At 47.2% G+C, this 22,413-nt stretch overlaps 1 protein-coding gene across 1 annotated transcript; it reads left to right on the top strand.

The window, feature by feature from the left end:
• Positions 1-251: 251 nt before the first annotated feature.
• On the top strand, positions 252-22,159 carry npy8ar (neuropeptide Y receptor Y8a; the record flags this gene model as incomplete). Its single annotated transcript, XM_083983285.1, has 4 exons — positions 252-560; positions 1,925-2,166; positions 21,351-21,497; positions 21,709-22,159. 4 exons carry the CDS (start codon positions 252-254, stop codon positions 22,157-22,159), a joined length of 1,149 nt encoding a protein of 382 aa, XP_083839411.1.
• Positions 22,160-22,413: the final 254 nt, after the last annotated feature.

Below are 22,413 nucleotides of genomic sequence, written 5' to 3'. Positions count from 1 at the left end.
CTCCTCTCCTCAATCACGGTCCCTGAACGCCTCACAACAACAGACTCTTGAATCGTGGTTTTTAACCTGCAGAGTCGTTTCCTCCTCGCCACCATCTTGTCGTCTCTGCTTCGATCCGACTGTGAACTCTGATTTTAGAAGAAGTTCAGCAGCAGCCTCCGGGCTCTGCTGCTGTTGACCTTTGACCCCGGACTCTCCTCTCCCCCTCCTCCTCCTCTCCTCCTCCTCCTTCTCCTCCTCCAATCCCCATCATGTCCAACGACAGCAGCCTCCTCGGCGTCTGGGAGACCTCCGATTGGGCGCAGACCTCTCAGTGCCCGCCCTCGGTGGGCGGGGCGACTTTCCTGATCGTGGCGTACAGCGCTGTGATAGCCATCGGGTTGCTAGGTAACGCCGGCCTGGTGTTCATCATCGCCCGGCAACAGGAGTTGCGCAACGTCACCAACATCCTGATCGCCAACCTATCGTGCTCCGACATCCTGATGTGTGTGGTGTGTCTCCCCGTGACCGTCATATACACACTGATGGACCGCTGGGTGCTGGGAGAGGCCCTGTGCAAGGTGACACACACACACACACACACACACACACACACACACACACAGTGATGTTGACCTTTCATCACTTCACTTTTTTCTTATTTGACAAGTAGTTTCATAAAAAGTGAATGAATTGAGTTCTTTTGTGCAACTAAAGTGTTGAAATTCCCTCTGCGTGTTTCTGATATGATGCATTCACAACACCATGAGACTGACCTATCCTTGGATCCAATCAGTTAAAGGGATACGTCAATAATTTTTTTTTTTAACGTCTTGCCTCACTCCCGAGTCCATGACCAGCAGATAGACACCATCCTTTCTACTGTGCGTGCAGTAACAAGGGAGATAGAGCCGTATCGCCCGTAATTAGCTTAGCTCAAACACTGGAAGTGTATGGGTAGTGTTAGCCTGCCTCCTACCCGAGCCGAAATCAGCAGTCAGAAGCTGATTTCATCTTAGCTCTAAACTCTGTAAATATATCACTTTATCAACATTTCAAACATTTTTAGGCGAGAAAGTAGCCGTTTAGATCAGCAGTGTGTCGTTAATTTGTCTAAATACCAGCTGTTTACAATTTAGTTTGGACGCTACTAGCCGTTGTGACCAACGCACTTCCGGTTCACAAAATAAAACACCCGCTTCCCCTTTACATACAGAAAACCATGACGATAGAAATTGTGCTTTTACTTTGAAACAGGAAGCTAACCTACCCTCGATGTAGCTAGCTTGAACCAAAATAAAGCGTCTTTGCTTGAACCCTTCGTTTTGACCGATCTCGTCCCGTTACCGGCATTTGACCGCTCAAGATGCCTTACCGGAGAGTTTTGTCAGCTCTGAGACGAAGATCGGCCCACCGGTTTCCGTTTAGAGTCGCTGAAGAGTTTCTCTGATGACTTTAGGTGGAGGCAGGCTAACACTACCCATACACTTCCATGAAGCAAATACTCAGAACTACTTGCGCTTTTGAAATCACTCCGCCCAGCAACCATGTCTGGAATGTAGTTCCGACTACGCATTTGCCTCTGATCAGTTCGTCCTTTGGTCCTAGTGAACATTTGTGTCAGATATGAAGAAGTTCTTCAGGTGTCACTGAGATATCATGTCTATGAGAATGAATCATAAACAAGCTGAAAAACAATATGGCCGTTGCTTCTGGGTTTCCAGTTTGTGGAAAATCCTCCTCCAGCTCCAAACACGTCATCGTTTTATCTCTAGATTTATTGAGGTTGTTATAATCAAATCAAGAAACTTATTTAATGACTCAAGTTACTGACATTTATAAATGCAGACCTTTCCACAACCTGGCAACCCAGGAGTTGTTTATGTGCCTGTGTGATCGATCTGTTGTGTTGTTTCAGCTCGTTAACTGTTTCCTTCCTGTCCAGGTGACTCCCTTCGTCCAGTGCATGTCGGTGACCGTCTCCATCTTCTCTCTGGTGCTGATCGCTCTGGAGCGCCACCAGCTGATCCTCCATCCCACCGGCTGGTCGCCCGCAGCCGGCCACTCCTACCTGGCCGTGGGGCTGACGTGGCTGGTGGCCTGCTTCATCTCGCTGCCCTTCCTCTCCTTCAACATCCTCACCAACGACCCCTTCCAGAACATCAGCCTGCCCGCCAACCCCTTCAGGTCAGCTCCCAGATTTCTGCATCATCAACATTACTTAGTGTTCCTACCTACCTACTTACATTATACCTACCTACCAACTACCTTCCTTTCTACCTTTCAATTACTACCATCCTACCTATCTACCTACCTACCTTCCTATTGTCTTAATACTTCCTACCTACCATCCTTCCTACATACCAACCAACTGTTCTACCAACCTTCCTACCATCCTACCTACCGTCCTTCCTTCCTTGACTTATACCTACCTACCGTCTTACCTTCCTTCCTACTGACTTAATACTCCCTACCTACCATCCTTCCTACCTACCAACTGTTCTACCTACTGTCCTTCCTACCTGCCTTCCTACTGACTTAATACTTCCATCCTTCCTACCTACCTACCAACTGTTCTACCTATCTTCCTACCTACCTACCATCCCACCTACCATCCTTCCTACCTACCCACCTACCTACCATCCTACCTACCGTCCTTCCTTCCTTGACTTAATACCTTCCAACCTACCTTCTGACTACCGACCTATATGTCTGTCTGTCTACCTACCTACCTACCTACCTACCTACCTACCTACCTACCTACCTACCTACCTACCTACCTACCTACCTACCTACCTACCATCCTTCCTACCTACCTACCTACCTACCTACCTACATAATACCTCCCAACTACTTTCCTTTCTACCTTAAGTTCTCAGTTACTACCATCCTACCTACCTACCTGCCTGCCTTCCTTCCTTCCTTCCTACTGACTTTATACCTTCCTATCTACCTACCTACTAACGACCTATGTACCTACCTACCTACGTACCTACCTACCTACCTACTGTCCTTCCTTCCTTCCTTCCTTCCTTGACTTAATACCCTCCTACCTACCTTCTGACTACCGACCTTCCTACCTACCTACCTACCTACCATACTACCTACTAACCGTCCTTCCTACCTACCTGCCTACCTACCGTCAATCCTACCTCCCTTCAGACTATAGCGACCTACGTACATACTGTATCTACCTACCGTCATTCCTACCCACTCACCATCTTACCTACTGTCCTTCCCACCTACCTTTCTTCCTACCTTCCTACCTACCAATTTTTCCCTGTTAAAGGGGTTTTCCATGGAGTTTTTCCTCAGTTGATGTGAGGGTCTAAGGGCAGAGGATGTTGTTATGATGCCATGTAAAGCCCTTTGAGACAAACTCTTTGTAAAAACGGGCTAAACAAATAAAATTGCCTTGCCTTGCCTTGCCTTTCTAGCGACCTACCTATTACTTACTACCTACCTACCTTCCTTCCTTCCTACCTACCTCCCTACCTACCTATCTACCTACCAAAAGTCTAATCACTTCTTTTTTGAGTCTGTGTTAATGACTCCGGTAAAAATTAAACTCGTTGGATTCAAAGAGTGAAGAGTAGCTGAGTGGTAATCCACTGTGGATGTCTATTTACACTAAACACTTCAAGGTAATTTCCCTCATTACAAACATCACACACCAACATGAGCATGTGTGTGTTACTAATCACATGTTCAGTGCATCATCTGCCCGATTTAAATCTAAATCCCTCTGGTGCCTTGAAGCACTCGGCTGAAAAACAATTAATTCACGCTTCCTCGTCGTCGCCTTCTACATGCTGAAGATTACACTGGTGTGTTTTTTTTGCAACTCACTGAACCATACTGGAAACATTTGCTAGTGTCAAGCCGTGATGCTTTCAAATGCCGTGGGAATATGGAGAGTCTGTAGCTGAACATCTTTTAATTGGCAAAGTTACTGAGCTCTTTCTGGAACTGTTGTATACCTTCAACACATACGGCTGCTGTTTTCATCTGTCTGTTTGTATGACACCTTTTTGACATTCAGACATATTCATTATGTAAATGTTCCTCACAGCTTCATTTCAGACCTGATGGAGCCGTCGCCGAGGAATGTAAATGTCTTCCAGACACATTAGAAATTCTGTAAAAATCCTCTGCTGTGATTCATTCATTAATTTAACATGTTTTTTTTTGTTGTTGTTTTTTTTTTGTTTTTATGTCATCTTACTTTCATGATTGACAATGGCCTTTTCAGTAGCTAGTGTAGTTACCATTTTTGGATATAGCTAACATCTTTTATATTATTAGAGCAGTCAATTTTGTTAAAGCTTTTTTTTAGTTTTTGTTTCTTTGGGTGGATTTAAAGTTGTGAGTAGAGTAGTAGTAGTAGAGGAAAGTGAACAATGTATATTTTCTTATGATAACATACACTAACAATCCTATTAAGCATTACAGAAATTAGTTAGCGCGGGCGTTTGCGACTGACTGTCAGTCTGAGCTGCAGGGCAACGACTTCACTTTTACAACTTCCTGTTTCTGATTTCAGCTCCTGATTGGTGTTAAAGTCACTCAAAGTAGCACATGTGCCACAGCTTTGTATCTTCCCTAATACAGAACGGAGTCTGTTGTGTTATTTCCGACACGTCTTGAATGCAGCATCATTCCACCAGCGTTCTGTGAAGAGTCGTCTGAATCTGCCCCCGATTGGGTAAAACTCGCTGCCATCACTGTTTGATCACATGAGAGTTGAAAATTGAAACTCTCATGTCAACGCTGTCAGTGACCAGCTGAGTGTGTGTCCAGGATGTGGGTGTTTGTGTTGATTGTGGGTCTGCTGCTTTATCAGTAAGAGCTGTGATTGGTCTATGACTCTCTCAGGTGTTGTACCTACAGTCAACAGGTGGACATGAAGGACACCAAGCAGCAACAGGTGGACTCTGAGGTTCTGGTCCTGGGACCTGGTTTCAGTCAATAAGGGTGAGGACAAAACAGGAAGAAGTGGTGACATGATCAGTCAGAGTTCACACCTTCTCACTCTGCAGCTGTTTGTTTCCTTCCTCTCTTTTTATTTAGCACAATCAAACATCAAATCAACACCACCACCACCCCCCCCCCCCCCCCCCCCTCTCGCCACACACAAACACACACACAAAAAACCTCAAAGAAACACAGTTCAATGATTAACTGATTGTTTATTGAGACAGAGACAGATCTGAGGACAGTGTGTCCACATTAGAGCACTGTAAAAGAGAGTAGCGACACCACCATAGACTCCCGTGGTCACTTTATTCTCCCCCTAGTGGCAGGATATGGGTATTGCAAATCCGCCCAAGAAGCCCATTCACTCCAATGTATACTGTTGCCAACTTGCTTGTAAATTGATGAAAACTGCTGTGTTTTTGCTTTTAGGTGCCTTGGTCATATTAAGTTATGCTTATAATTTATTTATTTCAAAATTTAAATTGTGAACAACTGTTTTTTTTTTATAAACATAGATATAACACACAAAATACAAGATGACAACACTTAAAAACCATTACAAAATGTGACAAAATCAAACCCAAAACGTATTATGTTAAGTTTTTCCTCCAATTTTGATTTTAAAAAAAAGATAATTAATAAAAACACACGGAGCTGTTTACAGTACGTACCGGTCACACAGCGGACAAACACAGAAGGGGACGAGCGAACGCTTTACCGTTGCTAAGCAACCACCAGCTGTCAAAATAAATAACATAAAAAACCTGGCATGGAAATAAAATAAAAGCCAGCAGCACAATAACTTGCTTGACCAAACAAACAAACTAAAGAAAACACAGGCTTAAGTGGCAAACAGTTAGCTAACACAGTTGAATTTAGCGCACAAGCACTTTAGTGGACTTATCTTTATCATTTAAAACAGCAAGCATTCGTGACACAACAATTAATGGCCACTATATGTTAATATTTATCTGTAAAAGGGTCCACGATGATGCTATTAACGTGGGTGATCTATAAATGTCCTTAAATTATTGAAAATACCACACCTACTCATTCACCAACACTGCAGAGATGCCAGCTCTTGGGCGCATTTGCAATACCCATATCCCGCCACCAGGGGGCGTTTCCACTTGACCAATGCGTGTCGCTACTCTCTTTTACAGTGCTCTAGTCCACATGATGAGGACAGAACTCAGAACTCATACACAGTGGTGACATCAGCAGTGACATCATCATACGCTTCATCCAATCCCTGAACAGAACGTTCCATCTCCATGGAGACGGCTGCTTTGTCTCTTCTGTCCCTGCTGCAGTAGATGGACAGCATCAGACCAGTGGAGACAAGGAACGGACAGAAGACCAGGAGGTGGACGAAGAGTCTGACCAGAGAGAGAGGAGGAGGAGGAAGAGGAGAAGAAGGAGATGAAGAGGGAATAGAAACAGGAGGAGGAGATGAAGGAGAAGTAGGGGGAGGAATAGGAGCAGGAGGAGATGTAGAAGGAGGAGGAACAGGAACAAGAACATGAGGAGGAGATGAGGGAAGAGGGGGAGATGAAGCAGAAGGAGGAGGAGGAGAAGAAGGAAGAGGAGATGTAGGAGGAGGATGAGGAAGAAGAGGAGGAGGAGCAGGAGGAGGATCTGTGGAGACAGGAGCAGAACCTGGTTCAGTGCAGTGATCAGTTTCTCAGCAGGTGAGTTCATATCTTCACAACTATCATAGAAACAGGAAGTGATGTCATTGTCCTGACCTCTGACCCTCAGCCGGCTCACAGGTGACGTTCCCACACGATCAGCAGTAGAACACCGGTAGAAACCTGCATCAGACCGTTGGACTTCACTGAGCTTCAGTTCTCTGACAGGTCGAGGTCCAAGTCTGGTTTCACCCCTGTAGAAATAAGCCTCTACTATCTTCCAACCTCTGTCTCTGCAGCGCAGAGTGACATCACTTCCTGTCACCACAGGAAGTGCAGGAATCTCCAGGATCAAATCACCTGAACAACAAAGACCAGAGTCATATACAGACAGAGTTACAGCTACAGACCAGAGTCATATACAGAGAGTTACAGCTACAGAGTCTGAATCTCTCACCTTCTGTCACGCTGATGATGACCAGGAGACTCATCTGTCCTGAACTGGTTTCACACCAGTAACCTCCAAAGTCTGACCTGGAGAGATCTGAGATGGAGCAGGAGGAACCATTAAAGACCCCAAATCCTGAACCACACTGCTGTCTTCCTCTGGTCGTCTTCACTGTCAATCCTCCTGTCGGTTGATCATCATCACAGCTCAGAGACACTGAGTCTCCAGTGAAGAACTGCTGACGGTTTGGACGGACATCCAGAGACACTGAGGACAGAGAGAGAGAGAGAGAGAGAGAGTCAGTCAGGTAGAGAGACACTGACAGACAGTAAGTGTTTCCTCTCTCACCTGCAGAAACAGTCGGTCCAGACAGCAGCAACACACACACACCTGTAACAGGAGGTCAGAGGTCAGTGAAGGTCAGAGGTCAGAGAGTGATGGTATCATGTGTGTGTTCACTCACCCAGCAGTAGAGAGACAGGTTCAGTCTTCATGGCGTCGTGGAAACGACTGACCGTCAGTCTGAGCTGCAGAGCAACGACTTCAGTTTCACAACTTCCTGTTTCTAATCTCAGCTCCTGATGTCACCGTGTCTCGATGGTGCAGAGCCACATATATATAAATTGTACATGGTACAAAAAAAAGACTTTGCCAAAGTAGCACGCATGCAACTTCTTTGTGAGCCTCTCTCTCCTTCTTGGTAGTTGTAGTAGATGTAACAGTGTCCTACAGCACTGAGGGTTGTCACTCGTTCCTTAGAACATGGAATCGAACCGTATTTGTGGATTAAATAGAGCGTCACATTTTGAATTCATACAAGAAACAGTCTGTTGTGTTATTTCTGGGACGTCTTGAATGCAGCATCATGAGAGATCAGTAAGAGCTGTGATTGGTCCATGACTCTCAGGTGTTGTCTACAGTCAACAGGTGGACATGAAGGACACCAAGCAGCAACAGCTGGACTCTGAGGTTCTGGTCCTGGGACCTGGTTTCAGTCAATAAGGGTGAGGACGAAACAGGAAGAAGACTGAGTGGAGCTGGAAGTAACATGATCAGAGTTCACACCTTCTCACTCTGCAGCTGTTTGTTTCCTTCCTCTCTTTAGCACAATCAAACATCAAATCATGAGCTGCAGAGCAACGACCGGACTTCAGTCTCACCACTTCCTGTTTCTGATCTCAGCTCCTGATGCCACCGTGTCTCAGTGGTGTAGTGCCACATATGTATATGTAAATTGTACACGGTATTAAAAAAGTCTTTGTCAAAGTTGCACACATGCGACTTCTTTGTGAGCCTCTCTCTCCTTCCTGGTAGTTGTTGTAGATGTAACGGTGTCCTACAGCAGCGGTCCTCCTCCATCCGGTGGTCCTGCTCCATCCGGCGGCCCTGCTCCATATGGCGGCCCTGCTCCATCTGGTGGTCCTGCTCCATCTGGTGGTCCTGCTCCATCCGGTGGTCCTGCTCCATCTGGTGGTCCTGCTCCATCCGCCGTTCCTGCTCCATCCGGTGGTCCTGCTCCATCCGCCGTTCCTGCTCCATCTGGTGGTCCTGCTCCATCCGGTGGTCCTGCTCCATCCGGTGGTCCTGCTCCATCCGCCGTTCCTGCTCCATGCGGCGGCCCTGCTCCATCCGGCGGTCCTGCTCCATCCCGTGGCCCTGCTCCATCCGGCGGCCCTGCTCCATCTTTCTTTCTTTTTTGTGTCATTGTCGTGTGAGCTACTGGACTAATTTGAATTTCCCTCCTAGGGATGAATAAAGTATTCTCTACTCTCTACTCTACATGATCAGTGTTCACACCTTTTCACTCTGCAGCTGTCTGTATCGGACGTTTCCTTCTTCTTTTTATTTGCCCCCCCCCCCCCCCCCCCCGCCTCACACAAACACACAAAAAAAAAACCTCAAAGAGACACAGTTCAATGATTAACTGGTTGTTTATTTTTTATTTTTTTGGGGGGCGTTTTTGCCTTTTTTTTATTTGATAGCACACAGTATCCACCTTTTTCCGAACGTCAAAAACGTAGCCTGTTTTGCCGGTTTTGGAATGTTATGTTTACGTTTCCATGGTTTCAGTAGCCGCGGTAAATGCATGGATTTTTTTTTTTTTTTCCCCAATGAAAATCTGTAAAACGCATGGATCATCACAGCAGCTTTTAACAGTGGATATCACACAAATTGACATCTGTGTTAAAAGCCAGCGTTAATAGATCCATGTGTTTACCGCAACTATGACAACGCCTGAAAACCATGGAAACGTAAACGTAAAATTCCACCAAACCGGCAAACCGGAAGCCAGTTTTGACCATAGATGACGTTCGGAAACTTGTGGATAGATAGACAGGAAAGCGGGAGGCAGAACGAGGGGGAATGACATGCAGGAAGGGTCTGCCCGACACAGGATTCGAACCGGGGATGCCTGCGTTGAGGACTGTAGCCTCTACATGGGGCGGCCGCCTTAACCACTGCGCCACGCACCGCCCCCTGGTTGTTTATTGAGACAGAGACAGATCTGAGGACAGTAGCTGTGTCTCAATTCAGGGGCTGCAGCCTTCGGAGGACCCAGCCTACGCGGTCTCTGGAGGCAACGGCTTCGGAGGCTCCTCCGTCGGCTGCATCAACGGTCGGTAAATGAGACGGTCTAGCCTTCAGAGCATTACCTGATCCGAACGTAAACAACGGCCGAACGTAAACAACGGCCGGACGTTAAACATTTAAAAGTGCCGCTTGTAACGGCTCTACCGCTCCTCCTCCTCCTTTTTTTTTTTTTTTTCCAAGAAGTAGAATCAATACAAGGGCAATTATCATTAATATACTAATAAACAAACCATTGAACAGCAGCCAGGGGGGTAGGCTTCAGGCTATTAAGTGAATAGGCAATAAAGAGCACAAGTAATGTGTTTTCATAGCTTTCTTATTAAAAGTTGTCACACACACCTCCGCTCCTCACCTGTGCAGCCAGAGCAGAGCAGACCTCAGCTCAGCTCAGCTCAGCGGGCAGCCACACCTCCGAGCCGGCCGCAGAGCCGGGTTACCGTGGCTACAGCACAGAGCTGCTCCGTTCGATAGCTAACGGCTAGGTTGCTAATAACAACAACGGTGCAGCAAAGCATCTTGGGATACGGGAGGCCGCGAAGGATAGTAACGGTGCATCCTCCGAATGCAGGGGAAAGGAGGACGCATTTGGAGGCTGCATTTGGAGGAGCCTTCGAATTTAGACGAATTGGGACAGCCTTCGCGCAGCGCTGTGACGTAATCGGCCTTCAAATCCACCCTCCGAAGGATGCGGCCCCTGAATTGGGACACAGCTAGTGTGTCCACATGATGGGGACAGAACTCAGAACTCATACACAGTGGTGACATCAGCAGTGACATCATCATGCGCTTCATCCAATCCCTGAACAGAACGTTCCATCTCCATGGAGACGGCTGCTTTGTCTGCTGCTTTGTCCCTGCTGCAGTAGATGGACAGCATCAGACCAGTGGAGACAAGGAACGGACAGAAGACCAGGAGGTGTACGAAGAGTCTGACAAGAGAGAGAGGAGGAGGAGGAAGAGGAGGAGAAGATGAAGGAGAAGTAGGGGGAGGAAGAGGAGCAGGAGGAGATGTAGGAGGAGGAACAGGAACAAGAACAGGAGGAGAAAGAAGAGGAGGAGGAGATGAAGGAAGAGGGGGAGATGTAGGAGAAGGATGAGGAAGAGGAGATGTAGGAGGAGGAGATGTAGGATCTGTGGAGACAGGAGCAGAACCTGGTTCAGTGCAGTGATCAGTTTCTCAACAGGTGAGTTCATATCTTTATAACTATCATAGAAACAGGAAGTGATGTCAGTGTCCTGACCTCTGACCCTCAGCCGGCTCACAGGTGACGTTCCCACATGATCAGCGGTAGAACACGAGTAGGAACCTGCATCAGACCGTTGGACTCCACTGATCTTCAGTTCTCTGACAGGTTGAGATTGAAGTCCAGTTCTACTCCTAAAGAAATGAGCCTCTACTATCTTCCAACGTCTCTCTCTGCAGCGCAGAGTGACATCACTTCCTGTCACCACAGGAAGTGCAGGAATCTCCAGGATCAAATCACCTGAACAACAAAGACCAGAGTCACATACAGACAGAGTTACAGCTACAGACCAGAGTCATATACAGAGAGTTACAGCTACAGAGTCTGAACCTCTCACCTTCTGTCACTCTGATGTCGACCAAGAGGCTCCTCTGTCCTGAACTGGTTTCACACCAGTAATATCCACGGTCTGACCAGGAGAGAGGAGAGATGGAGCAGGAGGAACCATTAAAGACCTCAAATCCTCCTGAACCACACTGATCCATCTGTCCTCCTCTGGTCGTCTTCACTGTCAATCCTCCTGTCGGTTGATCATCATCACAGCTCAAAGACACTGAGTCTCCAGTGAAGAACTGCTGACGGTTTGGACGGACATCCAGAGACACTGAGGACAGAGAGAGAGAGAGTCAGTCACATAGAGAGACACTGACAGACAGTAAGTGTTTCCTCTCTCACCTGCAGAAACAGTCGGTCCAGACAGCAGCAACACACACACACCTGTAACAGGAGGTCAGAGGTCAGTGAAGGTCAGAGGTCAGAGAGTGATGGTATCATGTGTGTGTTCACTCACCCAGCAGCAGAGAGACAGGTTCAGTCTTCATGGCGTCGTGGAAACGACTGACCGTCAGTCTGAGCTGCAGAGCAACGACTTCAGTTTCACCACTTCCTGTTTCTAATCTCAACTCCTGATGTCACCGTGTCTCGATGGTACAGAGCCACATATGTAAATTGTACATGGTACAAAAAAAAGACTATGCCACAGTAGCATGCATGCAACTTCTTTGTGAGCCTCTCTCTCCTTCCTGGTAGTTGTTATAGATGTAACAGTGTCCTACAGCGCTGAGGGTTGTCACTCGTTCCTTATATGGAATTGTACCGTAATTGTGGATTAAATAGAGCGTCACATTTTGAACTAATACAAAAAACAGTCTGTTGTGTTATTTCTGGGATGTCTTGAATGTAGCATGAGAGATCAGTAAGAGCTTTGATTGGTCCATGACTCTCTCAGGTGTTATACCTACAGTCAACAGGTGGACATGAAGGACACCAAGCAGCAACAGCTGGACTCTGAGGTTCTGGTGCCGGGACCTGGTTTCAGTCAATAAGGGTGAGGACGAAACAGGAAGAAGACTGAGTGGAGCTGGAAGTAACATGATCAGTCCGAGTTCACACCTTTTCACTCTGCAGCTGTTTGTTTCCTTCCTCTCTTTTTATTTAGCACAATCAAACATCAAATCACCCCCCCAACACACACAAACAGAAAAAAACCTCAAAGAGACACAGTTCAATGATTAACTGGTTGTTTATTGAGACAGAGACAGATCTGAGGACAGTGTGTCCACATGATGAGGACAGAACTCAGAACTCATACACAGTGGTGACATCAGCAGTGACATCATCATACGCTTCATCCAATCCCTGAACAGAACGTTCCATCTCCATGGAGACGGCTGCTTTGTCTGCTGCTTTGTCCCTGCTGCAGTAGATGGACAGCATCAGACCAGTGGAGACGAGGAATGGACAGAAGACCAGGAGGTGGACGAAGAGTCTGACCAGAGAGAGAGGAGGAGGAGGAGAAGAAGGGGGAATAGAAACAGGAGGAGGAGATGAAGGAGAAGTAGGAGGAAGAAGAGGAGAAGAAGGAAGAGGAGATGTAGGAGGAGGATGAGGAAGAAGAGGAGGAGGAGCAGGAGGAGGATCTGTGGAGACAGGAGCAGAACCTGGTTCAGTGCAGTGATCAGTTTCTCAGCAGGTGCGTTCATATCTTCATAACTATCATAGAAACAGGAAGTGATGTCATTGTCCTGACCTCTGACCCTCAGCCGGCTCTCAGGTGACGTTCCCACAAAATCAGTAGGAGAACACGAGTAAAGACCTGTATCAGACCACTGGACTCCACTGATTTTCAGTTCTCTGACAGGTTGAGGTCCAAGTCTGGTTCCACGCCTGTAGAAATGAGCCTCTACTATCTTCCAACCTCTGTCTCTGCAGCGCAGAGTGACATCACTTCTTGTCACCACAGGAAATGCTGGACTCTCCAGGATCAAATCACCTGAACAACAAAGACCAGAGTCATATACAGACAGAGTTACAGCTACAGACCAGAGTCATATACAGAGAGTTACAGCTACAGACTCTGAACCTCTCACCTCTTGTCACAATGATGTCGACCGGGCGACTCATCTGTCCTGAACTGGTTTCACACCAGTAAAATCCAATGTCTGACTGGGAGAGAGGAGAGATGGAGCAGGAGGAACCATTAAAGACCCCAAATCCTCCTGAACCACACTGATCCACCTGTCCCCCTCTGTTCCCCCTCACTGTCCATCCTCCTGTCTGTTGATCATCATCACAGCACAGAGACACTGAGTCTCCAGTGAAGAACTGCTGACGGTTTGGACGGACATCCAGAGACACTGAGGACAGAGAGAGAGAGAGAGAGAGAGAGAGTCAGTCAGATAGAGAGACACCGACAGACAGTAAGTGTTTCCTCTCTCACCTGCAGAAACAGTCGGTCCAGACAGCAGCAACACACACACACCTGTAACAGGAGGTCAGAGGTCAGTGAAGGTCAGAGGTCAGAGAGTGATGGTATCATGTGTGTGTTCACTCACCCAGCAGCAGAGAGACAGGTTCAGTCTTCATGGCGTCGTGGGAACGACTGACCGTCAGTCTGAGCTGCAGAGCAACAACTTCAGTTTCACAACTTCCTGTTTCTAATCTCAGCTTCTCATCGGTGTTAAAGTCACTCAAAGTAGCCACAGCTTCCTGTCTTCCCCAATACAGAACGGAGTCTGTTGTGTTATTTCCGACTCATCTTGAATGCAGCATCATTCCACCAGTGTTCTGTGAAGAGTCGTCTGAATCTGCCCCTGATTGGGTAAAACTCGCTGCCATCGGTGTTTGATCACACAAGAGTTGAAAGTTCAAACTCTCATGTTAACGGTGTCAGTGACGATCAGACTCACTGAGATCCAATCAGAACCATCGGGACCAGGACCACTGAGTGTGTGTCCAGGAAGTGCGTGTTTGTGTTGATTGTGGGTCTGCTGCTTTATCAGTAAGAGCTGTGATTGGTCCATGACTCTCAGGTGTTGTCTACAGTCAACAGGTGGACATGAAGGACACCAAGCAGCAACAGGTGGACTCTGAGGTTGTGGTCCTGGGACCTGGTTTCAGTCAATAAGGGTGAGGACGAAACAGGAAGAAGACTGAGTGGAGGTGGGGGTCACTACACTAGGATACAGACTAAACATCCTGAGGCACTAGAGCACCGAAGAAGGAGGAGGCAATTCTGGACGGCCTGGATCATCCACTTCATGGCACCTTGACTGACCAAGAAAGCAGCGGTGGTGGACGGCTCCTCTCTCCTTGCTGCAAGATGGAGGAATATAGTAGTGGGAGATAAGCAAAATGATTTGGCCCCTCCACCAATGATCCTGATCCACCCAGCTGCCCCTTCACCATCAGTCCTGCTCCATCCGGCGGTCCTGTTCTATCCTATGGCCATGCTCCATCCGGTGGTCCTGCTCCATCCAGAGGCCCTGCTTCATCCGGCGGCCCTGCTCCATCCGGCGGCCCTGCTCCACCCCGTGGCCCTGCTCCATCCGATGGTCCTGCTCCATCCAGAGGCCCTGCTCCATCCGGCGGCCCTGCTCCACCCCGTGGCCCTGCTCCATCCAGAGGTCCTGCTCCATCCAGAGGTCCTGTTCCATCCCGTGGCCCTGCTCCATCCGGCGGCCCTGCTCCATCTTTCTTTCTTTTTTGTGTCATTGTCGTGTGAGCTACTGTACTAATTTGATTTTCCCTCCTAGGGATGAATAAAGTATTCTCTACTCTCTACTCTACTCTCTACTCTACATGATCAGTCAGAGTTCAGACCTTCTCACTCTGCAGCTGTTTGTGTCAGACGTTTCCTTCTTTTTATTTAGCCCCCCCCCCCCCCCTCGCCACACACAAACACACACACAAAAAACCTCAAAGAAACACAGTTCAATGATTAACTGGTTGTTTATTGAGACAGAGACAGATCTGAGGACAGTGTGTCCACATGATGAGGACAGAACTCAGAACTCATGCACAGTGGTGACATCAGCAGTGACATCATCATGCGCTTCATCCAATCCCTGAACAGAACGTTCCATCTCCATGGAGACGGCTGCTTTGTCTGCTGCTTTGTCCCTGCTGCAGTAGATGGACAGCATCAGACCAGTGGAGACAAGGAATGGACAGAAGACCAGGAGGTGGACGAAGAGTCTGACCAGAGAGAGAGGAGGAGGAGAAAGAGGAGATGAAGGATCTGTGGAGACAGGAGCAGAACCTGGTTCAGTGCAGTGATCAGTTTCTCAGCAGGTGAGTTCATATCTTCATAACTATCATAGAAACAGGAAGTGATGTCAGTGTCCTGACCTCTGACCCTCAGCCAGGTCATAGGAGACGTTCCCACAAGATCAGTAGAACACCAGTAGTAATCTTCATCAGACCGTTGGAATTTACTGAGCTTCAGTTCTCTGACAGGTCGAGGTCCAAGTCTGGTTACACTTCTGTAGAAATAAGCCTATATCCTCCAACCTCTCTCCCTGCAGCGCAGAGTGACATCACTTCCTGTCATCACAGGAAGTGCAGGAATCTCCAGGATCAAATCACCTGAACAACAAAGACCAGAGTCATATACAGAGAGTTACAGCTACAGACCAGAGTCATATACAGAGAGTTACAGCTACAGAGTCTGAACCTCTCACCTTCTGTCACGCTGATGATGACCAGGAGACTCATCTGTCCTGAACTGGTTCTACACAAGTAACCTCCAGAGTCTGACTGGGAGAGAGGAGAGATGGAGCAGGAGGAACCATTAAAGACCCCAAATCCTGAACCACACTGATCCGCCTGTCCTCCTCTGATCCCCCTCACTGTCCATCCTCCTATCTGTTGATCATCATCACAGCTCAGAGACACCGAGTCTCCAGTGAAGAACTGCTGATGGTTTGGACGGACATCCAGAGACACTGAGGACAGAGAGAGAGAGAGTCAGTCAGATAGAGAGACACTGACAGACAGTAAGTGTTTCCTCTCTCACCTGCAGAAACAGTCGGTCCAGACAGCAGCAACACACACACACCTGTAAAAGGAGGTCAGAGGTCAGTGAAGGTCAGAGGTCAGAGAGTGATGGTATCATGTGTGTGTTCACTCACCCAGCAGCAGAGAAACAGGTTCAGTCTTCATGGCATCGTGGAAACGACTGACCGTCAGTCTGAGCTGCAGAGCAACGACTTCAGTTTCACCACTTCCTGTTTCTGATCTCACCTCCTGATGTCACCGTGTCTCAATGGTGTAGTGCCAAATATATGTCAATTGTACATGGTATAAAAAAAGGTGCCAAGGTGACTGTTTTTTTGGAAGCATGCAACTTCTTTGTGAGCCTCTCTCTCCGTCCTGGTAGTTGTTATAGATGTAAAAGTGTCCTACAGCACTGAGGGTTGACACTCGTCCCTCAGAATATAGAATTTAACCATATTTGTGGATTAAATAGAGCGTCACATTTTGAACTAATACAATAAATAGTCTGTTGTGTTATTTCTGGGATGTCTTGAATGCAGCATCATGAGAGATAAGTAAGAGCTGTGATTGGTCCATGACTCTCAGGTGTTGTACCTACAGTCAACAGGTGGACATGAAGGACACCAAGCAGCAACAGGTGGACTCTGAGGTTCTGGTCCTGGGACCTGGTTTCAGTCAATAAGGGTGAGGACAAAACAGGAAGAAGACTGAGTGGAGGTGGAGGTGACATCATCAATCCGAGTTCACACCTTCTCACTCTGCAGCTGTTTGTTTCCTTCCTCTCTTTAGCACAATCAAACATCAAATCATGAGCTGCAGAGCAACGACCGGACTTCAGTTTCACCACTTCCTGTTCCTGATCTCAGCTCCTGATGCCACCGTGTCTCGGTGGTGTAGTGCCACATATATGTAAATTGTACACGGTATTAAAAAAGTCTTTGCCAAAGTTGCACACATGCGACTTCTTTGTGAGCCTCTCTCTCCTTCCAGGTAGTTGTTGTAGATGTAACGGTGTCCTACAGCAGTGGTTCTCAACCTTTTCGAGTCGCGACCCCCAATTTAACATGCACTGCAGGGCAAAAGAACAAAGCAAAGTAACAGAGTTTAAATAGATGTGGGTGGTGAGTTGATGCGGTGGTTGTGTCCACACACCCAGGTTGGTTTATGTGACATAAGGGGGACATTTCGGCGCAGGAGGGAGTGGGAGCGTGGATGCAAGCCAATCCCCTTCAACCATGCACGGAAAAGGGGAATGATAGGAAAGGTTTTCTAATTTATTGAGAAATAATTCCCAGGTCAGCAATGCATGCCAAAAAACATGCCGTTCATTTGTCCCCTCCAGTCACATAAACAAGCACAGCTGCGTGGACACACACAACTCCGGTGACGCCGGTGATGTGTAAATTTGTGTTTCCATTACACTTTTTCGATACACATTTATATCAATACTATCTGAAAAACCACCTCATGAGAGCGTAAAAATGTTTTAGCGATATCTGAGAGGTTTTTCGAAATGAAGGTGTTTCCATTGTGGTATATTTTGATGTCGATGCTGATGAAATGATGACCACTCTGACACGTCTTCTTTGTAGATGGTAAAAAGGAGTTTATTACAAAAAAGATGTAGTGTCAAAAAGCCGAATCCTTGAGAAACCTCTATAGCCAATTACGAGACCTCTCTCTCTTAGCCAAAAGTCCTGACCTTATATACTGTAGTATGTTCTAAAACTCCACCTCTCTAAACATAAGGAATGAGTATTTAATCAATAAGAGTCAGCTGCCACACTGAGTGGTACAGTAGCTGACGTCACCAGTTACTTTGGACCTCCTTTTCAGACAATGGTATTTTATGTACCTTGAACTGTTTATCTATCTATAACTGTCATGCACTCAAGACTCAATCATTCTAACAGTAGATGTCCAGCCTGTGTTATAACGTCCAGTCTCACAATTACTTAAAGCAGAAGTGAGTGATATATTTGTGTTAATATAAGTCTTAAATAGTTATATCTTCCGACAGCAATCACTTACATAGAGTGTTTGGACTGAAACACGGGTCTCGCAGTCCCTCTGCTCTGCTCTGAGCCGAAGAGAAAACATTTATCGTATCCTACAGTTTTTATCCAATGAGGAGAGAGAACGGCATGCAGGGCTGTGTGTGCAGCCAAGGAACGCCGTGAATGTGGTGACGTAGCGACGAGGACTGTTATGGTGCGTTCAAGGAAACTCGTATTTTTCCGACCGTGAAGTGGTACCAGTTCGATCTGGTACGAGTTCACCGGTCGGAAGTTACGAGTGGCCGTTATAGTGACTTTCACCGGTAAAACAGGTCGGAAAAACACGAGTGGGTTGCCTGGAACGCTACAAAGTCGTAAGTTGTGACTTGAAGCTGTAATTTACGATTTCAAAAGCCTGCCTGGAACGCAGCATTAGCGAAAACGACCGCATCACTCACTTCTGCTTTAACAACTTAGGAGGTAGAAAATACACCACACCATACCTGTTTTTTTATTGCGATATTAAGGTTTTGCGCATTTCGAGGGTAGGCTAATGGAAATGCGCCTAATGCTGTTTTTTGTTGTGCAGGAAAAGCCGGGCTGATATTTACGGTGTCGGCCCCAGTGCCATAGGTTGCTCAGGTGGTGGTTCTGGTGGCTGCTGCAGCTGTGGCTAAAACAACAACATGTCTTTTTTTTCTCTTTTCCCTTACTGTTATAATGTTTAAGTAGCCTAATGTTTAAGTTTAAGTTCTGCGATTTCAGACTGTCAGTCTGTGAACGCGTATGGCCCTATGTGTTATTGAGGTGAGGGGCGGGGTAGAGAGGGCTGTGTCTGTATGTGTGAAATGAGAAGGGCAGACATAAGATTAGTGGAAAGGTCCGTTGTTGTTGTTTTGGTGCAGTTACAGCCGACAGTAACTGGTTTTGAGTAATAAAATGCCTGTTTGAGACCAACCGCTCGTCGTCCTTCTAACATCCGGTCGGACGCTATAATTAATTAATTTTGCATATTTATATTTTTCCAAAATGATTTGGCGATTTGGACAGAGTGTGTTGTTCAGACAGAGAAAGGTCTAGAGCAAAGTTAATTTTCTCCTGATTTGTCTGAAATTTGCCATTAGTGTCAAAATGTTCAGAAGAGTTGTGGAGTTCAATAATTACTTCAGTGACTATGGAGCAAAAGAATCGACCATAATCTGAGCTCACGTTCTTTTCTCCCATTGGAGTCAATAGACTCAAGACCTGCTGCTGTTGCTGGTCTCCTAAAGGGGGCGGAGTCATGGAGAAACCCACGGGACATACACCACGTTTACACCTGCATTAACTTGCGTTTTCAGTGTGTGACAGTTGAGGTTCCTGTCACTATGCCTCTTCACCTTGCCACATTCTGGCATTGTTGGCAGGATCCATGTAGCACTAGGGGTGGGTCCATGGATTCCTAATGTGTGGCACCCTGCGCGGAAGCACGAGGACGTGCTTGTGAAAAGAGGGGGAGAGATGTGACAGTTGAGGTTCCTGTCACTATGACCCCAATTGATCATGCACCCTGGCTACTTGGCCAAGGGGATGTCCCTTTGACCAAGTGGCAAGCGCGCATGACTATTACCCGGGAGATGTGGGTTCAATCCCCGCCCAGGCCCTCTTCACCTTGCCACAAGTGATTGGATTGCAATCTGATAGAGCTTGACCACATGAAAGTACAGGTGTAAACAACGCACCCAAGACACAGTAAGGATGGATTGTGATCCAATCTGCCAAGCCACCTCTGAAGGCGACCACATCTTTTTTTCCTTTTTCAATTTCCCCATGCAAGTAGCCTATGTGATCGGATCTGTTACGCCCCAGAACTTCGTTGGCCCAGAGGGGCATAACAATGGACCCAAACACAGCGGCACTAAATTAACTAAAAGAGATTTAATACAAAAACATAAAAGTGATACACACAAACTAAAACAAACAAAAGCGTGAACCTTGTTGCCCTGATTGGGACCTGGGTGGAGCTGGAGCTGTGGGGGAACAAGGAGAGGGAGAGACACACACACACACAAGGCCGAACCCCTTCCGGCCGTAACGGTCCACTGCCACATAGAAAACGTACCCACACCCAGGTTTCACCACCAAAAATAAGAAAGGCAAAATAACAAAGTGGCAAGAGTCTCTCTCTGCCCGACGACTACTTTACAGGGAACTCTCAAGCAACCACAGACAGGCAATAAAATCACAAACCATCTTGAAAAGAAGACTACTACATCACACAACAGCTACAGACTTTTACTTCACCTCATGGTTGTTCAGATCCCGGACGAGCCCCCAATTGTTACACCCCAGAATTTCGTTGGCCCAGAGGGGCATAACAATGGACCCAAACACAACACAACGGCACTAAATTAACTAAAATAGATTTAATACAAAAACATAAAAGTGATACACACAAACTAAAACAAACAAAAGCTAAATTGGGAGGCAGGCAAGCCCAGCAGTCCCCAAGCACTGCCCCCCAGCTTTCCAGTGTCAGCTGCAGGGTTCTTAACTGGCCAGCCCAGGTGAACCTTGTTGCCCTGATTGGGACCTGGGTGGAGCTAGAGCTGTGGGGGAACAAGGGGAGGGAGAGACACACACACACACAAGGCCGAACCCCTTCCAGCCGTAACAGGATCTCATTGGAGCTTAATGTGGACACTGGAGATGCATATTAATGCCAGGTGTAAATGCTATCCAATAGACCGTTTCAGAGAGTATAAACAAATACAGGTGTTACCAAGGATACTAATTAAGGCTCCATTCCATTTAGTGTACCAGAGCGTTTTCTAATGAGCCACACCTGTCTTTGTTTATACTCTCTGAAAGGGTCTATACAATCTGGATACAAGATGCATGTTAATGCCAGTTGTAAATGGGGTGAAACTGACTTGTAGTGGAACATCTTGCTTCTTACCGTCTTTGGCAGTGCTTATGTTAATGCTTTCTTTCCAAACTGCCAAGGTGTTGGGTTTATTTAGCCCATCTGCACAAGTTGATAGGATTGTTTCCCCAGGTTTTGTGACTTATGAAACTCTGGCAGACTGTTGTTGATTCACTTACAAACTTATTTTGCTGCTTTAAATAAGGATGGAGGAGGAGGAGGAAAGAACTGCGGATTGAGAGTCTTGTCTCTTCTCTCTCTCTCTCTTTCATCCTCCCTCTGTGTCTTTTCTGGTTTAAGGGACCACTTGATCTGTATGGAGCTGTGGCCCTCAGATAAGCATCGCCTCGCCTACACGACCTCGCTGCTGCTCTTCCAGTACTGCCTGCCTCTTCTGCTGGTTCTGCTCTGCTACCTCCGGATCTTCCTACGCCTGAGACGTCGCAGGTCACGCAGCTTTACTTCCTCTCATTTTCTTAAAAGCTCAGTTTCCTTCACATCACAAGCCTTGTGAATATCCCTAGATACTGTGTTTTTTTCCCTTTTTTTCAAGGCTATTTTTATTCTATTTATATGTTCCTTTGTTATGGCTCTGCCTGAGGTTTAGTGTGGTATTTCACATGGATTTCCTGACAATGGGCTTCATGCTGTGCTGCAGGGACATGCTGGAGCGCAGCAGGAGGACCCAGGGAGCCCAGCGGATTAACATCATGCTGTTGGCCATCGTCATCGCCTTTGCTCTCTGCTGGCTGCCGCTGAACGTCTTCAACACGCTGTTCGACTGGCACCACCAGGCGCTGCCCGACTGCCAGCACGACGCCGTCTTCTCCGCCTGCCACCTGACGGCCATGGCCTCCACCTGCATCAACCCCGTGGTGTACGGCTTCCTCAACAGCAACTTCCAGAGGGAGCTGAGGGCCACGCTGCAGCGGTGCCAGTGCGGCAACCGGGCGGCGGAGAGCTACGAGAGCTTCCCGCTGTCCACCGTGGGCAGCGAGGGCATGACCAAAGCCACGTCCCTCAACAGGATGGGCTCGGTGTGCGCTCCCTCGCCCAGACCCGAGTTCAGCTCAGCGTTACCTGCAAAAACAATACCTGTTAACACCTAATGACCAGCAACGGAAAAACAAACACTTCACAAACAGGTGTCTGAGATCTCAGAGCGAGTAAAACACAACTTTACTTTCATTTCCGTAACTTTTCTGACGGCTCATTTCACTCAGGCTGACGGTTCACGGAGAGGACGAGGACGTTGATGAGGACATGCATTGACGAGGACTTTGGCTGATGTAGCTTCCAGCCCAGAATATAAGAAGCAAAACCCAGTGAATGGACCTGGATACGAATGGAGGACAAAGACTTA

Source organism: Trachurus trachurus (genome assembly GCF_905171665.1).
Source record: "Trachurus trachurus genome assembly, chromosome: 12".
Lineage (NCBI taxonomy): Eukaryota > Metazoa > Chordata > Actinopteri > Carangiformes > Carangidae > Trachurus > Trachurus trachurus.
The sequence above is the reverse complement of the archived record's forward strand: the minus strand, read 5'-3'. Positions and strand labels throughout refer to the sequence as shown.